We start from the raw sequence: 20,066 nt of genomic DNA, 5'->3' as shown, positions 1-20,066 counted from the left end.
TGCCAATAATGTACACGTCGCATAAATTGATGCAGTAGCTGCTAATTTTGTCAGCATTAACTGGAAATAAAATTCTTCCAAAATGGCCGCCGAAAATACCACTATCGTGCATCATCAGGGTTACGCACTAGATGTTCAACAATCTCATAAAATAGCAAAGAGATTAAAAATACTTCCAAAATGGCCGCCGAAAATGCCACTATCGTGCGTCATCAGGATTACGCACTAGATGTTCAACAATCTCATAAAATAACAGAGATTAAAAATACTTCCAAAATGGCCGCCGTAAATGCCACTATCGTGCGGCATCAAGTTTACGTACTAGACGTTTAGACAATCTCGTAAAATAGCAGAGAGATTGAAATTCACTTGCACAGCAGGCGCAACGGAGAAGCGTCGTGCCGAAATCCTCAAAGAAGAACCAGACGATTGCTGCCGCTCCAAGGAAACCTCTTCAGGAACTTCTTCCCGCTCATCGCCAATGTGAAGGAGACGCGAGGACGATTTCCAGGATAAATTCTTTAATCGGATAAAGCTACATAAGCGGCAGCAACCTCGATCACAGCCACTCGCCCGACCTCCCGTTGCTCACCAACCGCCACCAGCATTCCATCTATCCCGTCACCACACCGCCACGCGCATTCTCTACTCGACATTCTAATGCCACACTTATGTCACTCCCTGCAGCTCATCCACGCCTTTCCCATTGGGGTCATGTCATCATCATACTGGTTTCTATCAGCACAGCACCCCAAGCACTACAGCCTTCGTTATCAGACAGGGCCCCAAGAAGGAGTCAAACGGCAAAATGGGGGCCCCACAGTTCAGCCAGCCATTACTCGAGGCAGGGTGCATGGAAGTCACCCTCCAGGCATGAGCTTCATAGGCCCCTAGCCTGCCTTTCTGCCACCTCACTCACATTCCTTTCTGTTATGCGCATCGGCATCATCACGGCAGCCTCCTCCAGCCTAGGGCTCTGACTACTCAATTAAGGCATGCCCGAGTGGTCAGAAACCCACAATATTGTTTATTCACTCCAGCGTATCTGCGTAACGCCATGATTTCTTCTTCAACAGAGGTGGTGTATTTGCCTCAGGGGCTGCACCGTGGTCAATAGGCGATAGTCATGCCCCCTGTCCATTTGAGCCTGGGGGAGCCAATGATGATACAGGATCAAATATAGGAAGACCTGGAGCACTAGATCAGTGCATATTGTTGGTCGTTTTGCTGGCCCCGCCCCTCTTAAATGTAATATACCTAAAGGGGCTTTCAGCCACAGCTCTTCAGCCATTGGTCTGTTGTCATTCACTTTCCTTTCCCACCCACTACAGCACACAGTATGGGCAGTGGAGAACCCACATTAGCCATTGGTTAATTTTACTAGTAACTGTATTCGGCTTTTTTTACAAGGAGTCCATCCCCACACAAAGTAGTCCCCTAAAGGCTGCAATTGTAATGTGGGCTTTTCAAGAGGAACAAAAATATCTTTGCTTTAAGACCATTTTTTGTCCATATTGGCTAGTGCCCGGCAGCTCCCACAACAAAGATTTACGAAATCAATGATGGAAAAAGAACAAGCATTGGTAGATTCAAAAGGATAGCAGCCAACGCCAGAGCTGTTTACTCTGACTATACTTGCTGCTTGTGCGTCTGATGCTGGCTTCTCGTCATGTCCGTTTTTAAATGCCCGTCTAGGAAGCCCACGAGGTTACTGTAGTTTTCTGTTGAGAGATCAGTCTTATATAAATGCAGCCCAGTAGGTTTTCCACACAAAATCTTTTAAGGTCATCTGCTATTTTCTTGCTACTGCACCTGGTCATCCTGTTTCCCATCTGCGTGGCATTAGGTACTGCATGGGATGATCTTCTACTGTCACCTAATGGTTAAGAGTGTTGTTACATGATCAAAGATTGTGGAGAGTGGATCAGGGCCCCACATCTTCAAATCACAAGCAGACCTGTAGCCGGTGCCCGCCATGTACGAGAGGGTTAACCAACCACTCCCGCCAATTACAAGCCGTCTATAGCACTTGTCACTGCGGAATGCATAGTCTGCTCAAGATGTGCTCTTTGTATTTTTGAAAGCGTTAACAATAGTCTCCTCCTTTGCCCACTGTTAATGCATATACTAAAGTAAACAGCAGTAACTGAGTACACATAGGTATAGCGCACTTCTAACGCCCACCTGCCTACAACATGAGTTCTCAGCTACTTTGTCTGCTCTCATGGAGTGGAAACAGGACACACCGTGGTATATGATCAGGTAGCATACGCCTCTAAGCTCAGATAGTCAAGTAGAAAAATGTGTTCTTCATTTTGGGCTTAGCTCTAGTCAGTGCTGTAAATGGGCCGGTACTGCCAGGTACTCAATGCCTGCATTTCCTTTTTTGCGAGGGAGAATACCCGCGTGCAATACGTTTCATTGGAGATTACAAACACTCTTCAGAAACCAGTAGGTTCTCTGGTACAGGGTATCTGCATTTCTATTTTTCCACTGCAGTCAGTGGCTCGAGTAATAAAGGGCCATAACAAAAAAAAAAAAACTGCTGCTAGGAAGTGTAGTGACATGGTACTACCACGCTGTATGGTGAAAATCTACTTTTTACGCATCTTATGTGTGGGTGTCCCTCAAGTGGACTATATTGCCTCCTGGTTCCCAGTATATAAAAAAAAGCAAAAATGTATGAAATCTATGGATTATGTTGTTGTTTTTTAACACCTTTGCTGTGATACCTTTTTTTTTTTTCTCTCTCTCTCTGAACCATTATGGCTAAATTTCTCTTTTTTTTTGTTTTAGATTGCAGTTCCCTTGATGGTGTTTCATGCCTGCTAAATTCTAGGCCTGGGTGGAGTTCTGCTACACGTAACTCCGTGACTTGCGGTGTTCCATGGGCAGCGGAGTTTGGATAATGCACACTGTTCGCACTGATTTTTAGCACAGGGATTTTCTCAGCGCGAGAGGGCGCGGCCTACTGCTCCCATTCAGAAATCCCGCTCTCGCTCGTAGTGACTTCTCTTGCATTCGCTCACCAAATTAACTTGCATTCGCTCACCAAATTAACGTTGGCAAGAGCGAGAGAGAAAGCTCCGCTCCGCATCACTTTGCAGAGTTTTTCGGAACTCAGGTTTGAGTGGGGAAACACCGTGAATTCCGCCAGCAAAGCGGAATTCTTCGCCCACCCCAACTAAATAGTTCTTCTCAAGTCTACTGAGCTTTATCATGAACTTGACATTCACCTGTTCTCTGCAGTGATTACCTAGTAAAGCTGTTAGGCCTCCAGAATGGAGGGGTTAGACCGTTACACTGGCTGTAGGTAGTAACACGTTGTTTTGTTTTATCTGAATATTTCACTTGACTCTAAGGAGGTTGTCGCTAATACCTCAAAGACATCTAAGAATGGGCATTTTGACATTTCACCTGGTTGCCAAGGGTAAGGGATACACATTTAATCATTTTAGCTGATTGCTGACAATTTGTTTTGCTCCGCAGGGCTGGCAGATCCTTGGCATTAACACAGGCAGTGGCTGCTTTTCAAGGCTGCCATTTAATTGGAATGCCAGAATGCGAGGTAAAGTATCCACCTCAGTGCTCGTTTTTTAATTCTGGATTTTGTTTTGTATTTGTGATTTTTAAAATACTACATAAGTGGCATCATGTCACATTTAATTCTCGTAGTCCGTATCTAAAATAAACGAACTTGTGTCTAAAGGACTTCTGTCATTTGAAACTATTTTCTGTAAATGTATTTAAATGGTTCACATACCAGCGCCACACCCTCCTAAAAATACCCCGAAGCTTGCCTCATAAGTCTATTCTGGTCGTGGTACTACTCATTTAGGAACAAGCTCTCCACAGCTTGAAACTCTGCAAAAGTCGCTTCTTGGGTAGGACACTTGCACGTGAAATTCCCTAAGGTGTGGATAACACTTTCTAAGATCATTGTGAACAGACTTCATTTTCTTACCTGCCAGGCATGCGCTTTGATTCACCAAAGTGCCTGGGGTACCAGAAGTGACATCACTCACCCTTTTACCTTATTGAAATCAAATGAAGTGACATTATATGACCTATGACCCTAAATCGTCCCAGGATGTCATGTCACTTGACCCACATGATATCACAATTATTGGCATTGTTGTGTATTTATTATAACTATACCACAAAATGTCTTTTTTGGATACACCTATTTTAGGGTGCTGACATAATCTTTGAAAGTGGTGGGATGTAATACGATGCTTATCCTAAATTGTACTGAGCAAAGCAAATGAATCAGCGCTCTTTTGAATGGGTTTACGGGTAAGGGATTCACCCCACAAGAAAAGTTTGAAAGAAAGGTTCAAATAGGGCATTTTAAAGCAAACATTTCCCATAGATCTGCTAGAAGAGCATGGGCTATGAAAGGGCAAGGGCAAGGGCCGGTTGAATATATGGTTCTTTTATTGAATGCCAAGCCAATGAAACCTGACGTTCCACAGGAGTGAGCCCTCTTTTTTTCAAAATGTGCTATGGGTGCCCCCATATTCCAAAAATATCCTACTTTGTACTAGGGCCAGCATTTTTGCGTGGGTGCCCCCTATAAGCCATGGGTGCCACGTTATGCCAAAAATTACATATAATGTGCCAGTCCTGGAGTTTTGCTATTAATAGTATCCATGGGTGAGCTTTATGTCAAAATGTACCTCTTGTACGATGGTGGCCAGCATTTCGTCATGTTTGCCCCCCCTCTTATGCCACAGCTGTCCTTCTTTATGCCAAAAGTCACCTTCAGTGTGCTAGCACCAGCATTTTGCCATGGATATCCCATACCAAGAATTACCTCCAGTATGCCTGTGCCTGCCTTTTGCCATGTATGTCCGATGTATCAGGTATTATCTCTAGTATGCCAGCTCCCTGTCCGTTAATAATTATGTCCGGTATCCCAGGACCTTTACTTTACCAGGGCCAAAAGCAGACTTGCAAGCATAACACTACATTCTCACACATGCTAATTTACTGTCACTGACTCATATTCATTCTCACCTACTCCATCATTCACTCACTTGCATTAATTCATTCTCATTCTCTTGTACTCATTCTTACACTCTCGGACAGTCACTCATTTTTAATCTGATTAACTGACACCCAATCACACTGATTTGCACTCACTCTTACTTCATCTTTCTAACTCATCCTGACTCACTCGTATTAATTTACTCATACACATATTCAGTCTCATTTATTGCCATTCCTATCAGTGGCTGTCACTTTTACTCACACACATTGCTTGTGCACACAAATGCTTACACATACACCCCCTCTCACATGCAAACACGCACCAAAACGCATGAATGCATACAACATATATTTTGTTATTAACTTGGTGCTCCAGTTTTCATTACACTAATGGTGTATTAAATACAATTATTACTTGTTAGTGTAATTAATAAGCATGAAGAGCTATTGGATTTGGCAATGTGTTTTAACCACATTGTACAGTGTGTAGCTGTTCAGCATGGCTAAACGTTAGTGGAGTCAGGTGAGGTGGACTAGATTGGGGTACATTTCAGTGGGTAGATTGGAATAGAGTGTGGGGTAGACTGGGATAGAATATAGTAGGGTATATTGGAGCTGGGTAGATTGGAGTGAAGTGGGTGGAATTAGGTAGAGTTGAATAGATTGGAGTGGGGTAGAGTGGAGTAGATTGGAGTGTAGCGTAGCTGTGGCCTTTAGGCTACATTTCCTGCACCTAAGTGCATATGAATGTAGGGCATTTGAAAGTGCTTTCTATGGAATACAGATGAAAATGAGGTCTTCGGCACAGGTTTAAGGAGAAACAGAGTTGTTGCTGTGCTGCACAAAATTGAGCACTTTAAATAGACACCTACTTTGTATGTGCAGCCAAGAGGTGAACTACATACAAGACTGCGGGCACATGTTTTAAGAAGAAATGAATTAACTGCAGAGCTGCCCACAATTGAGGTACTTCAAGAATCCACACACTTTGTGTTTGAAATGGCACAGATGTGTAAAAAATGTTTGTTGCTTAGTAGCAGCCTGGCCTGAAGCATATGACTGGACTGCTTGTCTGGCAAGACTCTGGGAGTCCGGTTTCAGACTAGTGTGCGCTTTAAACAGACACTGGGTATTTGCAGGGGCGGGGCAGCATACCAACACATGCAGTCACATGGACTACTTTAAGAATCTATGCCATTTATTTGGTGCTATCAAAGGACTTGTCCAAAGGAAAACTGCCACAAACTGCTTTAATAGTCCCTGCCATTTGTTCAGTGCTATAAAAGTAACACCGAGTTCTAAAACAATTAAAGGGAACAGCAAACAAACCTATAGGGCAGAATTTAAAAGCAATCCAACGGTGTAACATGGAAGTGGAAATGATGGGCATAAAAATGAGAAAATAACCAGACTCACAGCGAAGCACTAGAAGGACAGCAGAAGGACACTAAAATTAAATAAATTTGAACTTGGTCCGTGCGCCAGAGAAATAAAACGAAGTAACGGGAGCCATATGGTGGAGGTAGCTAAAAAGAACGGCAATTGAGCCAGAAAATGGTAAGTAATGGGCGAACACCAAACATTTTACTGTATTCGATGCCCCTTACAGCAACAGGTGTGCATGCTGTTAGGAGAGACCTGAAAAAATGCTGAAAAACAAGGACGACGAATGTCCCCGGTTTATTTGGCACTGATTTTGCCAACTCTAAGGCAGGAGGTCACAAAGGAAGTGCCAGGGGTCACAAGGTGTAAGCACCCCTGGTGACCTCTAAATGACGTCCATGCTGCCAAAGCACAGTCATCAGTTGTAAAACTAGAGAAGGTAAGTGGTTAACCTTCAACGGGTGTCTCACTTACATTTTATGTCAACCCATGAATGCACGGTCCCTAAAACTCATATTTTTGGGCTGTTTAACATAATTGTTTAATATGCGATAATCTGTTGAACTTTTTTGTGAATGTTCTCAACACTCACAGTGATCGCTCATGGCTGCCATGTGGGATTTCTGGAGGAACCTTAGCATCTATCCACTACACTGTGGAGAAAAATAGTTAGACAGCACAGAAGTACCCAAAGACAGTATCTCGCTCACTTGATTTCACAGTCATGGGACACACTTTGTAACTCCCCTACCATCTTTTTTGTCAGCGAAACTGGATCTTTAAAGATATTGGTGTGAGTGGGACCCTAACCTGTAGGAGAGACCTTAGGTTGATGGTAACTCCTCACTACCTTATTGAAAGACCAACTTTCCATTTCTAGTCAAATGTCTAAAGAAGGTTAACAAAACTGACATCTTTGTTCTCCAAACATGTCACATTAATCTCCAGCAAGGTGCAGGAGACTTAACTCTTTATCCAAACCCTCTGTCATATTAAGTGAGTGTTTATCTGTCTTCCGGTATCTCTCTCTCTCTCTCTCTCTTTCTCTCTCTTTCTCTCTCTCTTTGTCTTTCTTTCTTTCTATCTTTCTTTGTTTCTTTCTTTCCCCCCGCCTCCCCCAGTATGTTACTCCTCATTGTGGAATACTACAATCGGAATATGTATCATTCCCCTAAGGGATGTTGACCGTAGGGAAAAGCTAATGGTCTTTATTACATATTTGTATTGACAGATGTCCTTGTGGTGCCATCTTCTGTGCGTTCTAAGACAAATTTTATTGGTGCCAAGTATTTCATGATCAGACCATCCTCCATCAAATCTGGACGCCAGTTTTTCACCCTGATATATCCAGCTATCACATGTTGTGGGTCCCAACAGTTGTCCATTGTAATGCCCCAAGTGGCCTGTGCCTTATGGGGGTACTACTTCAGCTCTGGAACCTGTTTATGCTGTAGCCTCATGTTTAGTCTAATTTATAATACTCTCAAGGCCCTGCTCAGCATCAGGACAGGACAAATTATTGAAGCTTTTTTTCAACAAGACTGGTTATGCCTCACTCATACTCATGTTATGGCCCAGTTTGGCCATCAGTCGCTCCCATGGCTCTGTTGCTACGAGTCCTAACTGCAGTTTTGGCTGAGTAATTATGATCCTATGACCTTAAGCCTTAACGCCCACTGTATCTGTATGGCTGCTCCAGGACAGGGACTCCAAGGAGTCTGACGAGGCAAAGGATGTTCTTTGCATAATTGTAGATGCTCGGATAGAAGATAGGATGGTCTGCTTGGGACTCAAAATGATTAAGTCAATGCTTGATCACAATAGAGTTTTTGTATCTCTTTGTAGGGGCTCCAGAGAAGATCGCTAGTACCATTAGTTTATCGTCATGAGGTTGGCTAGCCCAAGATGGAAGAATCCAAGCTTTTATAATGTCTTTGTCAAGAGCTTTGCTAGCCAGCTAAGAGCACTTTTGGAAGAGCCTATGGTGTCTCCATGTCTCACCTTACTTTCCTGCCTCACCATCCATCTGGCTATGATTGCAGGTTATGGAGATGTTGGACAGAAGAACAATGGACATGGTCCTCAGAGTCCACTTTCTTGATGTAATAGTACAGAATATAAAGTGGGTACATGCACAGAAGTGTCTGGTTTCTGTATAGGCTTCTGGGGCAGAGGGCACACTTTTCAGTCTCTAGACTTAAAGCAGTTCCTTAGTGACGGGCTTCTAATGAGAAACCAAACTTCACCCTTGTAACAGAAATAAAGTAGTTTCTATCAAATTCAGGCCCACCCTTAATGGGTCCCTCCTCTAGTCTTGACTGTCGTCTTGTCCTTCAGTCCACATTGGGCTTCTACTATTTTATCTATCCCCAACTTTTGAGGGATTTTGTGAAAAGGTAGCCTTCTGGATTGATTTGTTTGGTGTGCAGCGGAGTGCCCTGAGCAGAATATCAAAACTATGGCCAGACTGGCTTAGGAAAGGTATCCTTCTAGTTTGGTTGGCTTATTGCTGGTGGTTGCACCAAGGGAAGAATCTTTAGTACAGCTTGCAAAATCTGCTGGATTAGGCATTCACCAGGCAAGGACTATCCTTAGAAGGGCTTGGTTTTGCCCAATGCGCCTTGTTCATCTTCCTCGCCTTGGCTTCCCCACGGTGTTGGGCCCCTCACTAGAGATAATAAAAAGTGTTTTGTGTGCCATATATCTGTAGATACAGTGTGGCAGTGACAGAGATCCCCATGAGATAGGACCTCGAAGGTGGACGTGTTTGCGTGAAGCCCAAATATGCCACGAAAGATGCCCAGCAGGTTATTGTATTACTATTTTCTCCAAGCATATACTGTTAAGCAATCCTAAACTGGAAGGTAACAATACACAGTAAAAACAATAAATACGATGGATAACTAAAATGAAATGTGTTTGCAATTCCTAGAGAAAACTTGGGAGGGTGGAACAAAGACAGAGACAAACAGGAATCATTCAAGGGTCCAGATGCTGCCATTGGAAGAGATTGATTTTGGTGGATAGTTTTGAGTGCCGGGTCCTGTGACTTCTATGCTTCTCACCCATCCAGTATCACCCTGATTGAGAGATTAGTAGATCATCAGTCAGATTGACAGGCAATCTGATAACAAACACCTTACAGATAATACAGAAGAGAGTGAAAGAGTGTGAAATTGAATTAGTCAGCTAGTACAACTAGAAATTTGCAGAATGTATGTGCTACAAGCTTCCTCGCGGAATGCAAAATGCATTTACCAACATCTAACAAGAAGACATTCTCGCCATCGTAGCAAGTGACAACTAAAGTTTGAATGGCAAACCAGAAGACTGAGGAAGAATTAGCTGTTTCTCTCTCGTTTAGTACTATAACCAAAAGGATAACGCATGGGAAGTGCACAGACGTGATTTAAATTTACAATTGGGCAATACCAAGAGCCAATAGAACAGCAAATCTGGTCTTATCAATAGAGGAAGGAAGAGAAGAGTGGGAAATAAACTCTTTTCTAGGTACGTATTCAGGAGTGGCCTAGCTGAGGATCATCGCAATATACTGCAACTCCTAAGCTGCACAGATGACTAAACCAGTCCTACATGCAGTGGCTTTTGCCCCTGGTTACCTTTTCTTTATGGAAACGAAGTTCCGCAAAACATACTTGATTTCCAATGCAAAGGTGAATTGCTTTTTCTAACAAACATGGAAGAAATGATGAGCCAGTGCAAATAGAGGTGATGACTAAGTCCTCATTTTTCAACCCCAAAAACATCCATCACGGCCTCATACTGTAGTAGATTGGAGTATTATGAGTCATTTATTCATTTGTTTCATGGCTTCAGTGGTACTTGGACTAATGATGCAGTGGTCAGATTTACATTGCATTAGATCATCTTATATTGTTAGATTTGTGTAATTTGCCTTGGCACAAGAGTCTAACAAGTAGATTTCACTAGCTGTCCCTAAGCCTCTTATTATTATATTGTCTCAAACACTATGTTTCTGAAAGGAATTTTAGCACCAAAAAGTGAACCTAAGTTCTGTCAGTGGTGGTCAAGCGGTTTGGACTTCCTCTATCCTTCGCCAAAACCTTTAATTTCCTAGAAGTTCATTGTGGAGACCTAAAATGTTTGGAACTTTGGAGTCTAAGAACTAGTGTGTCCAGAGGTGCTGAATCAGGCTTTGTAACTGGGAACTTTTCTATTATATGGAGTTCTACTTGGTTAGATTAGAAACTAGTGTGCATGTAGTGTAATGAGTATTCTGTAGTGTAATGAGTATTTTGTAATGTTATTCGGACAGTTTCGAGCTGACGGAGATTTATCACAACCAACATTACTGCAGAGATGGATACTAACACTGATTGCATTCTTCTGCTGACACTGACCATATCCAGACTATTCTCAACGTCGATGGCTATTGGAAGTCATTAACACTGAGAGAGTGGCCTCGTGTACCACTTGTTGCAAGTCCATTCCATTAATCTAAATACAGAAGGAACTGTGGTTTTTGTGATTGGAGACTGTAGTCTGACTATTTTGAGTAATTTGGTTAGAAATATGTGTACCTTGTAACCATATGTTTGAAAAACACAGGTGGGAAGGGCCAAAAAGAGAGGATTAGTATTGGAGTAATCAGGAGGGTGAGAACTATATTTTTGGCAATGTTATGGGCGAGGTTGGAGATAAAGTTAGGGTTATAGTATCGCGTGGGCTCTCATTATCCTAAATGAGACTACTGGATTTCTAGGCAGCAGGATCATTCACGGTGTGGGGGACTGAGTCTGGCCCACGCAGAAGGAACTCTTTCACCCTAAATCCGGTTTTTGCTCCGGCTAACTAGTAGTGCCTCATTTCTCCCGTAGGGAAGAGATGATTGGGCAGCCGAGCGCATTACATCTTTGGAACTTCTCAGGGAAGTCGTGGTCACTCAGATCCAAACCAACTCTCTCATTTACAGTATGATCTCATATACAAATGACAACGGCAGTATCAGTTTTATATAATGTTTTAATAAAACAACTGCATTTTAGATAATAAGGCATGAGCCGCAATAACCAGAACCATACAACACAGTAGGATTGAAATAGTCACCAGGAGAGTAAAACATAAGAATAACGCTATCATGGTGTTTAATAGTTTCTACTCTCCCTCTGCTAGTTCTATTTCGAGCACAGCATGTTAAGCTTCTAACTTGCCTTTCTGAATCCCTGGGGAGACATCAGCCCTCATACCTGAGCAAAGGCCTGTGATCTGGTTCAGCACCTGCAACGAGGCAGTCAGCGTTTAGTTGTGGTTCCCTGGTCGGAATCTCCCTCTACCGTGTATTGGGACAAGGAAGTGTTTTTATAACTAACATGTCAGCGTGATCACAAAATGTCCCTACGCAGGAATGCCAAATACTAAACTCCTACCACGTCTATCGGCAATGTACCAGACTGTATCCTTGACTGAAGCACAGAGTGAACAAGAATGTGTTATGGAGAACTCCAGTGCTGAAGTAGGCTAAACAGTGTGATATGAAATATAAAACAAGACCGTAGAACTGGCTATTTGAAAAATAACAGTACGAAGCTGAATAAAAAGCATTTAGAGCAAAGTGCACAGAGGCTCTAAGCTGCGAGCAAATTAATAAAATACATCCAGGGCAAAGTGCACAAAGGCCTAAAGCCTGAAGCTAATGCGCAGAGGATACGTAAAACTGACCACACTACAATAGTACGCATTAGTGAGAGTTTGGTTTTGAGTAAGAGTGAAGGTTAGCCTTACTGTGAGAGATAGGATAACGTTAAGGTTACAGAATGAGAATGTTATTAGGATTAGGATGAGGGTCAGTGCTAGGAATACAGATGACGTTGAGGAAAGTGAAAGAATAGAATTTGAATGTATTTTCAAGCAAGTTGAGGTCAAAATGAATGCCCATTTCAATAAATACGTGCATTTATTTTCAAACCATGTTCAGTCAGATATTTTGATTAGAACTATATGCTTTTCCCTGTGTAAGATGTTTTTTCAAATGAAAGCAAACAAACTGCAGAAGCATCAAGCCCAAAAGTGGTTGGGGTTGTCCCCCTTCTTATTTTTGGGTAGTTTATGTACACCGTTCCCATCCATCTTTTCCTCCTCCTTTCCTTGATAGTGTTCTCTTATCGCCAGCAAGAGTGACAACATGATTATAGTATCTATCAGATTGGTCAGCCTAAATGATCTTGGGCATGGTAGGCTTTTCCCTTCACAGAGAGTGGATCTACTGTTAGAATCACGTTATGGTCCTACACATGATTGGTGAACTTGTTAGCGTGGCACCTGAGGCGCAAGCTTTGGTAGGTTGCTGCAAGGAAATCTTTGCTCACATGATAGTGGTTAGGAGTCTGTCCATGCATAACGAAAGTAGAAGCAAATGGCACAGGTTGGCATCAAAAGGGATATTAATCCTCTATAATTCCTCTGTAATCATTTGTCAATTGTTTCCTGATTGGCACCAGCGACTGGCCTACAATTCTTCTCATGCAGATCCCATATCCTTGTGATAGATACTTACAGAAACATTGTTCAAGAATGTGATTCTAACTCTCAAATAAAGGGATCAGCGTGATAGTCTCCATATCCTGTCTCTGTTACGGACTGGAATGTTACCCTTTGTGTATGGTTGAAGCTGTCTTAGAGCGATGCTAAACTGGTGATCTGGAAATAGTGTCTTATTGCTGCATTCTCTGCTCCCCGGGTGAGTTATCCTCAGTTTCACAGCTAAGTCCTGTTTATGTTATTCCACAAACATTATGTTGTACTCTAGCATGATCCACTGTTCTTTCCATTATCCAAAGTACTTTCCTACCTCCCAAAATCGTTTCGAGCCTCCATACTCCATGTTGGCTTCCACAGCCTTCAAACCTTTTAGCTGTATCTTTAAAGTTTTTTACTGTATCTTTCAGAGGCTGCTGATTGAAGTCGCCAAAATCTAAACAGTTGCTGAAATCTCTGTTCCTGCTCAAGTTGTTTTGGCTGCTTGACCAGCGTGCTTGTGACTGGTTGTGGTACTGATTCCAGGAAGGAAGGCTTTAATCTTGAAATGATCTTTGCTGTGCTGCATGCTCTCTTCCACGCCCCTCTGGGCGCCTGAGTGTAAAGTTAGCATACTTTACTAGTGTAAATTTAACATCAGTGGCTCTTGCATGACATGCCCTCAATGATGTGATCTATATGGCAGTAACATGGGCAGAAACCCTTAATGTTTGCATTACTATTTGGTTGACATGGGCACCAAAGGCCCAAAAATATTTTTTTAATTAATATTTTTCATTTTTCTTCCGTAACACAGTAATGATAAACAATCGGACATCCTCATCAACCCTATAATAAATTTGGTGCAGTTTGATGAATCTTCACAAAACTTTCCTTCCTAGAAAATTTCAGGGTGATCCGTCAAGGGGGGGCTGTGAAAAAGGGGCATAGGGGGTTCCAAAATGTAAAATCCCCATGCATTTTCCATAGTCTTCCTTATAAGGCACTACTGCAAAAACTGCTGGACTGAATTACACCAAATTTGCCAGGAGGCTAGATCTTCGTCCTCAGATTGTGCCTTTTGTAAATCCTTTCAGTAGTTTTAAGAAATGAAGGTTCAAAGATATTTGTTTGTGTTCTAATTGGCCCAGGGAGCTTCAGATTCCAACAGGAGAGCGAGCTAAAATTGGGTGCCAGCAACTTGAGGAAATTGTTGCTGGTAGAGGTTGTAGGACTTGGGGACTTGCTCACTTGTCCTGAAGTTTAAAAAATATAATATAAGGGGCAGGCATACCCTTCCCCCCAGTCCCAATGGGAGGCTCAGAGGGAACCATAAAAAAGAATACAAGTTATAAAACCACCAAGTACTTATCTGATGTAGAGTGCTTGGTTCTGAAAAAGAAGACGAAAGGGTAGGAGAAACCCAGTGGATCCAAGCACCTCTTCCTTTCTTGCTGTAAAGAAAAAGAAGAAAAGAAAAAGCACAGTCTGTAAATAGCTGCCAGGAAAATAATTTTCTGCTGTACATGCTCGGGGGTAGAAAGCAAACCACATATTCTAACAAATCTCAGGCAGTGATAAACTACTCTTACATCACAAGTTGTAAAATATAACACAAAAGATATGACAGGAAAAATATGACAGAAAAGAGTATGACAAAGAAGTGTAACAAAATATTATGACAAACAAGGTGGACGAAAAACTAGTACCAGGAGGACCCAACCTTTGCAGACAAGATGCATATGCATACTGGCCACAATCTCATCATAGGATACTGCTCTCCTAAATGGTATTTACTACTACTACTACTGCAAATGAATACTCAATTCCTCATCCAAGTTCAAACCCCCAAGACCTGGGGTTTCAAGATCAATAATCAGTTCAGACTCTCTTTGCCTTAACCGTAGAGTCCAATTTCCTTCTTTCGGATTATGTGCAATTTGTTCCACAATGAAAAAAGATAATTTGTCATGGTCACTGCCATGTTTCTCTTGAAAATGTCTGGCCACTGGGTATTTTGTATCTCCATGATCAATGGCTCTTAAATGTTCTTGTAATCTCTTCCTTACTGTGCATATCGTACTACCTACATATCTTAAAAAACAGGGACAGGTTAAAATATTTATTCTATACTGAGAGCTGCATGTAAGGAATTATTTGATCTTCCATGACATGTCACCTACCACCTTATACTCAGTTGTATTGGAGCTATTCCTACATATCTTTCAATGTCCACAGGGAAAGAAACCCTTGAGCTCATGTCCACTAATGCCCTGTGTGATGTCATTACGTACTAGGGAGTCTCTGATTAATTTGGCCATCCTAAATGTAATCAAAGGTCTTTCACCAACTTCCCTCCCACCAATAGGGTCACTCCTGAGAACCTCCCATTGCTGGTTAGTGTCTGCCTGATCTCACTTGAATTACCATTATATGTTAGGGTGACTCTGTTAGTGGTGTCTGTGGTGGATAATTTGTTCTAAAAAAAAGTATGGTGTCCCTGCTGGTTTGAGAGACATGTTTCATGGTCTTATTGACACATGGGATAACCTTGTTCTTTAAACCTAGCTAGCATGATCTTTTCTTCCTCCCTAAAGGCTGCATTAGTACTGCAGTTCCTTTTGGCCCTGAGAAGTTCCCCATATGGGATGCTCCACTTCAAACTTTAAGGGTGGCCACTTCCTGCATGTAAAACACTATTTCCAGCTGTGGGTTTCCTACAGAGGTGAGTTTGACTCTCACCTGCTATTACTTTAACCAGGACATCCAAGCATTCAAACTTGGTTTTACTCAGAGAATGTGTAAAAACCAGGTTCCAAGAGTTCCTGTTCAAACAGGCAACAGATTCACTCACACTGTTCTCTGAACTGTTCCAAATAATAAGCAGGTCATCAATGTACCTGAGCCATAGACTACCTGTTACATATATCTTGTGAGGGTCACGTCGGTGATCACCCGTTCCTCCCACCAGCCCAGGAAAAGATTTGCAAAACTGGGGGCAAAACAAATGCCCATTAAGGTCCCTCAAATCCGTGGATAAAGATCCCAATTGAATGGAAAGATGTTGTTTTCCAAACAGTGCCTTATCATTTCTGTTATCATAATGGTGTGGTCTAGAAATCTAATGGGTTTTGCTCTCAAAAGGGTCATGAGACAAAAGTTGGGTTCCCATTAAATACCATTGATTTTGCCCAGAAAATCTTTAGTGTCTTTCACATATGAAGGTCAATTCTGCACAAAATCCCTTAATATCTCATCAACATATTTGAATACATTTTCTGTGGCACTGTCTCTGAAAGATACTTTAAGTCTTCCCGGAGGATTTTTAAGTCCTTATGTACCTTGGGGAGCAAGTATAGACCCAGTAGCGTAGGATGTTCTTTCCACAAGAAACAATACTCTTCCCATCTGAGTATCCCTTTATCCTTCCACACTGTCAGTTTGTACCAGAGACAATGCTTTCCTCAAAGTTAGATATATTCACTCTTTGATAAAACGTATTGTCAATCAACTGTCTTAACGCCTCTTTGATGTACATCTCCCTGTTGCGAACCACAATGTCCCCCCCACCTTGTCTGAGGGACGAATGATAATCCTCTCATCTTCAGCCAAAGACTCAATGGCTTTAAACTGTACTGGGGTCAGGTTGGTATAGCCTTGTTTGTTAGATCTTTTCCTCAATTTTTTGAGGTCCTGGATCACAACGTTCTGAAATGCATCAATATTGTCATGTGGCATGTTCAGACAGAAGGTAGAGGGGGATTTCAAACCACTAGAAAATGCATCATCATGTGTAATACCCAAAGTATCCAAGAACTCATCAATGTCTCCTGTAGTGTTACTGATTCCTTCTGTCTCAGTTTCTAACTCATTACTTGTAAGTAATTCCATATCTCCTATCACCAAAGTCTCCGACACTTGGTCAGTCAGTGTTGTGTTCGATTTGTTACCGAACGTGTTCTTCAGGAAGTACCACTTGGATAATTTTAATTTTCTCATGTATTTAAAAAGGCCAATCCTGGTTTTAACATAATCAAACCTACGGTGAGAGGACAGAAGGCAAATCCCTGACATAAAACTTGTTTCTCAGTCAAATCTCTATCTGAGAGATTGACAATTGTTTTGTTTACCATTTCAGGATTCATTATTTCTCCTCCAAGGGGCTTCTGTTTGTTTCCCACTTGCCCCAATTATTTTTTTCCATTGTTTCCATTTCCTTTGTCGAATTCTGTCACCTTTGTTTCTCCTCCTTGTCCTCTTCCTCTGCCTCTGTTTCATCGCCTGCCCATCTTTCTTGAGGTCGTAAACTCCTGTGAAACCTGCTGATTTATTTTCCCAACAGTCTGCATTGGTCTAAAAAACGTGGTTGATTTTGTTTGGCTATTATCACTGTGTGACGTTACATCCGAGGTTGCAGAAGTATCAGTTTCATTGCCTGTGTTGTTGTCTTTGTCCCCAGGGACATTCTTTCATTCATTTGTTCCGAATTGTTATTTGTCAATTTCCCAATTTCTGCATCATATTTACAATTTTATGTTAGGGTTCTGCCTCTGACATAATCATCACAGTATCTTTGAAACTTAAATTGTTTATTCATCTTTGTCATCTTCATGTTTGATTAATCTCTTGGCCATCTCGGTTTTGTATTTTTAATTACCTCTTGTTCAGGTCTCCTTCCATTTATTTTTAATAGATTCTGTATCCACAGGTAGTCACTCCCTATCCATCCAAGCATACTTAATCAAGATCTCCAACATTGTCTTAGAACTTAGCGCTAGATTTTCAACCCATTCTTTCAGCATTTGCAGATTAGGTGTTTCATTTGAAGGCATAATGTGAATTCTTAGACCTCTTGGAACCATCCCATTGTCCACATATTTTTGAAGTGAAATAGCTTCCCACCATTTTGATATTTCAGCTCTGCTTAGTTTTTCAATTTTTAAAAAAAATTCTCCAATAAATCCTGTGCATTGTTGACATTTTTATACTGTCTTGCTCCCCCCAGATGGATGAATCATGACAAACAAAGCCTGTGCAGCTATTCTACTAGTATTTTCAATTTCTTCCATCTTCAGTTGTCGCATATGCTTAACTTTCCATATGGCCAAATTTGAAGAATCCCCATAACATTTTCACCCCCTATCCACAGTGGGCAAGTTCCCCCTGCCATTATCAACTGTACATGGTAAGGAGTATACTGTTGCAATGTCTGCCACTTGCTGTGTACATGCATCGTAAGTGAAATGCAGCTTCTATCAGAGGAGACAGGAAAATATAGTTTTGTTTTGCTGCCAAACTATAGTGTCACCATATGCAAACTCCACTGGCCACCAAAATGAGAGACAGAGACCCTGGTAACCCGTGCGCATGTCCTCCAACCTGCCCAGGCTCCGTGTTGACAGGTCTCCTCTCTGGGACTCACCTCATGCCGCAATGTACTCCTTCCCTGGCTGCATGTATCGCCTTGCTGATCACGATTCCTTGTGTACTGTCCCCAAAGATCGTGCCTGCAGAATCACTCAGTACGCAAACGCTACTCATTTTTTAAAAAACGGCCAGTTAGTGTCCCGCACACTGAATCCAAAACAAAACTTTACTCCAAACAGGCCCGCTATCCAAGGGGGTTGGACCGTAAGCCTGCAGAGCACACTAACAAATAATATCCAAATGTTATCCAAGGGAAAAACGCTCACCAAGGTAGAAAGTAAATGGGATGGCCCCCTGCATCTATTCTGCATAAAGCCCCAGGAAGTTGGCTGTGCCCGTGGCTGCTTGGGAGCGAGTGCCCACTCCGCGCACATAATCTTTAAAAAAAAAAAAATTAGCCCTGGGGAGGTGGAGGTCCCTGGGGTATGGGGGTTCGGTGCCCCCCCCAAATTAAAAATGGCAATGCCCCCGGGACTTGGCCCACCCAGGGGCTTCCAATTTAACAAGTGCTAATCAGAGCTGTGCATTTCTCTCCACAAGCTCATTATTTGCAAATCCTTTGTGCTGCTAGATATCTATATTTCTTTTTCTTTTAATATCTCAAAAACTACTGAAGAGATTTACACCAAACATAATGCTTTTTTCTGGACCAAAAGCTACCTTTCTGCCAGATTTGGGGTAATTCCGTTCAGCAGTTTGGGCTGTAGTCATGTTCAAAATCCCTATTGAATGAACTTGGGAAACAGAGGGACGTTATAGTTAGGTTCTGAATTTACTCGTACATAACAATAGAAAATCAGCAGTTATAGTTGGAGTTCTTTCAAGTAACTTGTAATATGCGCCCTCAGGTAACTATAAGTCATGCCCTTGCCATGCACAGTTTTCTTATCAATAATGTTATTGCAAACATTGCAGAGATATAAAAAATGCCATACAAGATCTCATCAGTGACGTAATATGTGGAGTAATTAGTGGGCACGGCGAAGGAGTGAGTTATGGTTACCTTAGGGCGTGAGTTACAGTTACTTGAAAGAACTCTAACTATAACTGCTGAATTTCTTTGCTTTGTACAAGTAAATTCAGAACCTAACTATAACGTCCTTGTAACATTTGTTTTTTTCAGTGAACTTCTATGTTTTTTTCAACGTAAAGTCATTTTAATTACTATAAGTTATTCCAAACCCGCCGGGCACTTGCAGCCAGGCCTTGCAGCCAAGCCCTCATAACCACCCAACCCTGCACCACACATTGCCTTTGGCCGTGCACAGCACAGGTTGGCCACAGGGCCTGTTTCTGTCAGTGGATGTGTGTGTGCGCATGAGTGTCTGAGTGGGTCTGAAGGTGGGTGTGTAAGTCTGCGTGTGCCTGAGTTGGGTGCATGAGTGTCTGAGTGGGTGTATGAGTGGACGCCTAAGCTTCTGAATGCATGTATGATCAAATTTTTCTTTAATTGCAAATATTTTGTGAATAATTCACAGGAATTCGTGAAAATTCATTAATTTTCTGGAACATTGCGTGGCTTGATGCAAAATTATATTAAACTTAGAATTTGTTTCTAAAACACACCTGTATCATACCCCTGGGGTCAGGGTACCTTCACCCTGACCGCTTATGCCACCTTCAATTTGAATTTTCACTCCCGGGGACCATGTTCTGTGAAATAAAATGGCAGTCTCAACTTTCTAATCAGTTTGCAGTGAACCAATTGCAACTCATCTTTTCACACATGTATTTACAAAAATTCACGAATTTCGCAAAATATTCGCGGC

The 20,066-nt window shown here is 42.0% G+C and overlaps 1 protein-coding gene across 1 annotated transcript in view; it reads left to right on the top strand.

Moving 5' to 3' along the window:
• LOC138260233 (ATPase WRNIP1-like) overlaps window positions 1-20,066 on the top strand; it is a 331,454-nt gene that overhangs the window by 300,901 nt on the left and 10,487 nt on the right. The window contains exon 5 of the mRNA XM_069208528.1: window positions 3,490-3,568. Coding sequence (XP_069064629.1) covers window positions 3,490-3,568 — 79 coding nt within the window. The remainder of the gene's footprint in view (window positions 1-3,489; window positions 3,569-20,066) is intronic.

The sequence above is a fragment of the Pleurodeles waltl genome, chromosome 2_1, assembly GCF_031143425.1.
Source record: "Pleurodeles waltl isolate 20211129_DDA chromosome 2_1, aPleWal1.hap1.20221129, whole genome shotgun sequence".
Taxonomy (NCBI): domain Eukaryota; kingdom Metazoa; phylum Chordata; class Amphibia; order Caudata; family Salamandridae; genus Pleurodeles; species Pleurodeles waltl.
Note: the sequence above shows the minus strand (reverse complement) of the source record. Positions and strands in the feature narration are given on the sequence as shown.